The sequence below is a fragment of the Sinocyclocheilus rhinocerous genome, unplaced genomic scaffold (assembly GCF_001515625.1).
Source record: "Sinocyclocheilus rhinocerous isolate Xijiao unplaced genomic scaffold, SAMN03320098_v1.1 scaffold318, whole genome shotgun sequence".
NCBI lineage: Eukaryota > Metazoa > Chordata > Actinopteri > Cypriniformes > Cyprinidae > Sinocyclocheilus > Sinocyclocheilus rhinocerous.
In genome coordinates this window covers 158,173-164,658 of record NW_015634014.1, presented here as the reverse complement: position 1 = coordinate 164,658, position 6,486 = coordinate 158,173, and the positions used below count along the sequence as shown (strand labels likewise).

At 34.3% G+C, this 6,486-nt stretch overlaps 1 protein-coding gene across 1 annotated transcript; it reads left to right on the top strand.

The window, feature by feature from the left end:
• Nucleotides 1-649: 649 nt before the first annotated feature.
• LOC107745028 (regulator of G-protein signaling protein-like) lies at nt 650-6,278 on the top strand (the record flags this gene model as incomplete). Its single annotated transcript, XM_016558857.1, has 9 exons — nt 650-837; nt 1,147-1,264; nt 2,738-2,825; nt 2,914-3,046; nt 4,332-4,479; nt 4,604-4,742; nt 5,622-5,746; nt 5,892-6,025; nt 6,119-6,278. Coding segments are annotated over 9 exons (1,180 nt in total), but the record flags the coding sequence as incomplete, so codon positions are not given.
• Between the last annotated feature and the right edge of the window lie 208 nt (nt 6,279-6,486).

Here is a 6,486-nt window from a genome sequence, read left to right as displayed (position 1 = left end):
ACCATCACTTCTGGCTTAAGTATGAGACCATAATCCATAATAATGCTTTCTCCAGTGACAAAGTCCACCTCCTGTCTCTCACATTAAAATCCGACCACATATTTGTTTCGAACGGTTTTGTCTTGTAAACAGTGCTTGATCTGAGCAGAGTTCTCTCCTGATTCAGACCAGATGACTTTTTCACCGGAGAAAGCACTATTGTTTAGTCAGAAGCAAGTCTTAATTAATGATGAGTATTTTTACAAACACACAACTTTTCACTTCTCAACATGCTAACTGATGGGCTGGTGTGGATTACTTGTGGATTATTGTGATGTTTTTATCAGCTGTTTGGACTCTCATTCTGACGGCACCCATTCACTGCAGAGCATCCATTGCTGAGACAGTGATGCAATGCTACATTTCTCCAAATCTGATGAAGAAACAAACTCATCCTAATCTTGGATGGCATGAGAGTGTGTACATTTTCATTTTGGGGTGAACTATTCCTTTAAATTTAGCAGAGGATCTGGTTTGGAAATATGTGTTTAAGCTATATTTGTGTGAAGCACATTTCTAAAAGCATACTAGTCATCTCAAAGTAAATTATTTCTGAAACTGAGACCAAGTTGTCTGTTTTTTTTGTTTTTGTTTTTCTGCTGAATTCCAGGTCATTTGAAGAGGTCCTCACATCATCTCAGCACATTGGTCATTTCAGACAGTTCCTGCAGGAGCACAATGCGGACGGAGCGCTGCTCTTCATACAGGAAGCAGAATCTCTGCGCACCGTCGAACCCAAACGACAGAAGGCCAAAATCCGCGCCATTGTAGACAAATTCTTTCGGCGACAAGATTCCGGTACTGCTTTCATTAATTGATATTGTGGTGCTATTTCAATTCAGTGTCAAAGGAATAGCACCACCTGTCATCATTTACTCCCCCTCACATCGTCTTACTGGGAAGATGTTTGGCCTACAGTATGTAAGCATAGATTCAAACTGACAGTACTGACAAAGTGCATTGCATGGAGAAAAGCAAGAAAATAACACAGGCTTGAAATGACATGAGGGTTGTAAAATGATGCTGTTCTTTAAACATTAGCAATGGTTTTGCATGCTCCAAAAAAACAAAAGAAGTAACACTATGGTTCGCTGTCTCCCCCTGCAGTGGAGTACCTGCAGTGCAGCGCTGACATAATCAGCAGTGTGCCGCAGATGGACACGGTTCCTCCAGAGGTCATCTTCACCATTCAGCATCTGGTTGCCAAGTCACTGGAGGCCACATGGTATTGTTATATAAATTTATGGGAAAATGTTATTGCTCAGAAGTTGCTATTTCAGAAGAAAAAATGGTACAAATCTGTCACTGTGTCAGTACCCTAAGGTACAAAAGCTAAAAGGTACATCTTTGTAAATGTACATATTAGTATCTAAAGTGTACATATTAGTACCTTTTGAAAGGGCACCGGCCCTGTCACAGCTTTGCACTTTTTTCTGGGATCGTAGAATTCTCAGTTATGATTTATTTTAACAATCACCTTTGTCTCAGATATTGTCTCAGATATATTAGAGGAAATACAAGTATAGAGCAATAAAAGGAATGTGGATAGCAGCTCAAATAATTTGATGAGGGATTTTTGAATCGGTGTTATAAAACTAAACTTCTTAAAAATTGCTTTTGGTAATTGAAATGAAGCTGATATCAAATCAAATCTAAATATTAGTGAAAAACTGAAACTTAATTTATATAAAACTTTTACTTAAACTTAAAAAATTGAAATATTGCCTTTGCAACTAACTAAAAAATAAAAAAATTGAAGTACTTAAAATTAATAAAACGAAACATAAAATAAAAAAATAATTAAAGCTATATTTTAAAATGACAAAAAGCACATTACATAATGACAAAAACTTTTTAAAAAAATGTAATGTAAAAATAAAAGCTTATTGAAAGTATTCTATTTCTGAATATTATAAAAAAATATGCATGCTGTATAAGTATATCAATATAAATAACACAAAAGGAATGTGGATAGCAGCTCAAATAATTTGATGAGGGATTTTTGAATCGGTGTTATAAAACTAAACTTCTTAAAAATTGCTTTTGGTAATTGAAATGAAGCTGATATCAAATCAAATCTAAATATTAGTGAAAAACTGAAACTTAATTTATATAAAACTTTTACTTAAACTTAAAAAATTGAAATATTGCCTTTGCAACTAACTAAAAAATAAAAAAATTGAAGTACTTAAAATTAATAAAACGAAACATAAAATAAAAAAATAATTAAAGCTATATTTTAAAATGACAAAAAGCACATTACATAATGACAAAAACTTTTTTAAAAAATGTAATGTAAAAATAAAAGCTTATTGAAAGTATTCTATTTCTGAATATTATAAAAAATGCTGTATAAGTATATCAATATAAATAACACTGGTTTGAATTCACACTGAAATCTGTGGTCTTGTTTGAAACTCCAGAGGAGACACTTGATTGCTTGAAGCATTGCTAAATGTAAGCTGTATTATCGCCCAGCTCTGATCTGTTAAATGTGACTATAAGTCATGAAGACATTAAGATATTATAACCACAACATCATGATTATCTGTAAAGCTGCTTTAAAAAAAACCTGTGTGTTTTGAGAAGCGCTGTACAAATAAATTTGCCCTTTGTGCTGTCTAGGTGATATGAAAGTGTTTTCAGTGTTTTACAGTGGTCACATACAGCACAAAAAGTTCCTTTTGATCTCAAACAGGTTCAAACAGTATCAGGAAACATTTTATTCTTGTTCCCCCGTTTCATCTGAATCGAATCTGAGAGGTCCGCTGCTGCTGTACAAACTGGTAAAACATTTCAATAAATTCAAAAACCTGCACTTTTCAGATGATTTTCAGCAAGCGTTGAGCTCATTTCTTTTGTGGACTTCTTCAGAAAACGAACGCGTGGACGGCTTTCAGCAGCTTCATCCGCAGTGTGACGAAGTTTCTGTCTGCCCTAGAGGACCGTGACTTCAGGACTGAGTTTGAAGACTATCTGATACACGATTACAAGCACTTCTCACAGCGTAAGTCCCTCTGCGGTTCATCTGTTCACTGCAGAGGTCAGCAGGTCAACCAAAACCCATTTCAGGGTTTCTGCTGGTCTTAAAAAGTATTCATTCACGTTTTTACACATGAAGAAAATCAGAGCAGAGAGTCTTAAATTCATGGCATTAAATGTTTCATGCATTGCAAAAAAATGAATATCTTGCTCAGTCATTTTTGGCGTGTTTTCCAATGCAAATATCTAAACATCCTTAACTCAGCATACATTTATTGGAGATGCAAACTGAAGATATGAAGTCTTGTAATTAAGTGAGTTTCTGCTTAAACAAGAACAAATATCTGTCCGTGGGGAATTAAGTAGATTTTTCGGAGCTCATTGGCAGATATTTGTTTTTGTTTTATAACCATAAACTTTTTGTTTGATCAATTTCTCATAAAACAAAACTTCTTATCTTTGTGATTTTGCTTCTCAAGTAAATGGATCTTGATTTAAGAATCTTTAGACATTTTGACTAGGAAACAAGACAAATACAAAAGAAGAACTTTTTTGCAGTGTGATCAAATGGGACAGTGAGATTATTATTATTATTTTTTTTTTTACTATTTTTTTTTTTTTGAAAGAGAATTAATGAAGTATTGGAGATACTCTGGTCTTAAAAAGTATTCATTCACGTTTTTACACATGAAGAAAATCAGAGCAGAGAGTCTTAAATTCATGGCATTAAATGTTTCATACATTGCAAAAAAATGAATATCTTGCTCAGTCATTTTTGGCGTGTTTTCCAATGCAAATATCTAAACATCCTTAACTCAGCATACATTTATTGGAGATGCAAACTGAAGATATGAAGTCTTGTAATTAAGTGAGTTTCTGCTTAAACAAGAACAAATATCTGTCCGTGGGGAATTAAGTAGATTTTTCGGAGCTCATTGGCAGATATTTGTTTTTGTTTTATAACCATAAACTTTTTGTTTGATCAATTTCTCATAAAACAAAACTTCTTATCTTTGTGATTTTGCTTCTCAAGTAAATGGATCTTGATTTAAGAATCTTTAGACATTTTGACTAGGAAACAAGACAAATACAAAAGAAGAACTTTTTTTGCAGTGTGATCAAATGGGACAGTGAGATTATTATTTTATTTTTTATTTTTATTTATTTATTTTTTTTGAAAGAGAATTAATGAAGTATTGGAGATACTTGGAGACCATATTGACGTATTGTGTTCCATTCAATTTATTCCTTAAATTTTCTTTACTTTACCTTCATCAAACCTGCAGAAAGCCTGTTGTTGTTTTCTCCAGCTTGCGCTGTTCGCTCCAAAGCCCAGCAGTCCTCCGATATCAGCAGTGACGGAGAGAAGTTTAAACCCAAGATGCGAAGCATTATCAACAAAACGGTTATAGCAGACTTCTTAGTCAATGACCTTTCCTTCTACATGGAGTGTGAGAGGTCAGGGACTGTCCTATACTCGCCATTCAACAGCAGGACAAAGCCCTTCTTCTCTTTGTGTTTAGTGTCTCTAAAAGCAGCGTCTGTGATCGAGAGAGTGCATTGATCTGTTCTGTGTTTCTAGGTTCAGGCATTTGGCAGACGCCGGTGATATAATGGCATCAGAAGGCATGTATAGTGAGAATGATTATGCCATGCTTCACCAGAAAGCTGAGCTGATCATCAACATATTTCTCCACTCAAATCTCTCTTCAAAGCTCATGGTACACATTTATCTAGAATAATGTCTGTCCTATATGAACCAGCACAAATGAGCTGCTAGATAGTACTTACTAACTAATTGTATATCAAAAGAAAAAAAGGGAACACGCAATACCCAGAAACACCTGAATCAAAGAAAATTATTTCAATATTTGTTTTGTTTTATGTACTTGAATTGATTGAATTGCCTTAATAAGCAGGAAAGAGTAGAAACAATAACTGATTATAAATGTTGTTAAAGGCAAGTGTTTTCAATCTTTTATAATAATAATGAACAAATACATTTTTAAAAATGATTATAAATATGTCTAAAATATTATTTGGGAAATATTTAGTTACATAATTGCATTTTTTCCTACTCGCTATAATACTGTATTATTAGTTGTATTTGTATTTATTTATTTTTAATCTAATTGTATATTTAGTTAGTTTAATGTTTTTTTATATATATTTCTCATTAGGATTTTTCCTCTGGACCCCAGTTTGAAAAGCCTTTGTTATAAAGTAATTTTTGTTTTGATATGTTTTTCTGGCTGATATGACAGTAAGATTGGATTTTATACTGACATCGCCAGTGCAGATGCAGCAAATATTATGTCTTTTTTTTTTTTTTTTAAATATTATGATATGATTGGAATATTTTAATCAAATATGTCAAAAGTACTATTTATTTCTTGGCAATACTTCACAATAAGATCTAATTTGTTAATGTTAAATCAGCATTTAATCTCAGGTCATTTCACCTTTTGATTTAAGAAATGCATTTGTAAAAAGTTGTAAAACTTTTAAAACATGGATCAATCAATATCTTTAATCTGAATCACTCTAACAGCATTCATTAGCATCTATTGTGTGTGTGTGTGTGTATGTACTGTACTCAGATCAACACCAGTGAGGCTCAGAAAGACGGCATACTGCAGCGCTTTGCTTCTGGGAAGGTGGACCGAACTCTCTTCTATCCAGCTATGATGGATGTGTTTCCAGTTCTCATCTTCTGCTGGAAAAAGTGATGAGATCTTGTGATTTCACACACAGACTGACTGATTTACATTCAAATTGGGAATAAAACAACACTGATTGTGTAAAAAAGTTTTTTGTTCTATAGCAGATATACAGGTTTAGGCATAATAACTGCATGTTCCCTTTGACAGGTTTTGTTGTCTGAAGGTGATGAAGCATCTGTACCCCGCTGAAGCACTGAGGAATCAGAAAGCGTCCTCTCGTCTGCAGGAACAGCATCCTTTTAACCTCCTGCGGAAGATAAAGACGGTCAGATCCAGTGAAGGTGGGCAGTGAGATCAGACATCATGTATTAAACCACGAGCAGTCGTTATCAGTGTTTGAGCGGTTTAACCCCTTTACTGATGTGTTTGACTAGTTAAAGATGCCATCCTGCGCTTCTCCACCCAACACGGCGTCATACTGCTGCTGCCACAGACACCGCACGACCGCACACCTGCTTCCCAGCAGCCCTCAGCCCGATGAATGACATTAAACAACTTCAGTTCAGACTGATGCTCTTCATGCTTGTGTGTAAGACAGTTTCTCCATAACAGGGATTTTATTGTTATTTAAACTGAAAATGGGGGGGGGGAAATGTGTTAAATAAAATACATTTCTCATTTTCATTAACTTTAAATTAAGTTAAGTTAAAATGTACCGTCAGGCCATCCAAGATTAGGATGAGTTTGTTTCTTCATCAGATTTGGAGAAATGTAGCATTGCATCACTTGCTCATGGATGCTC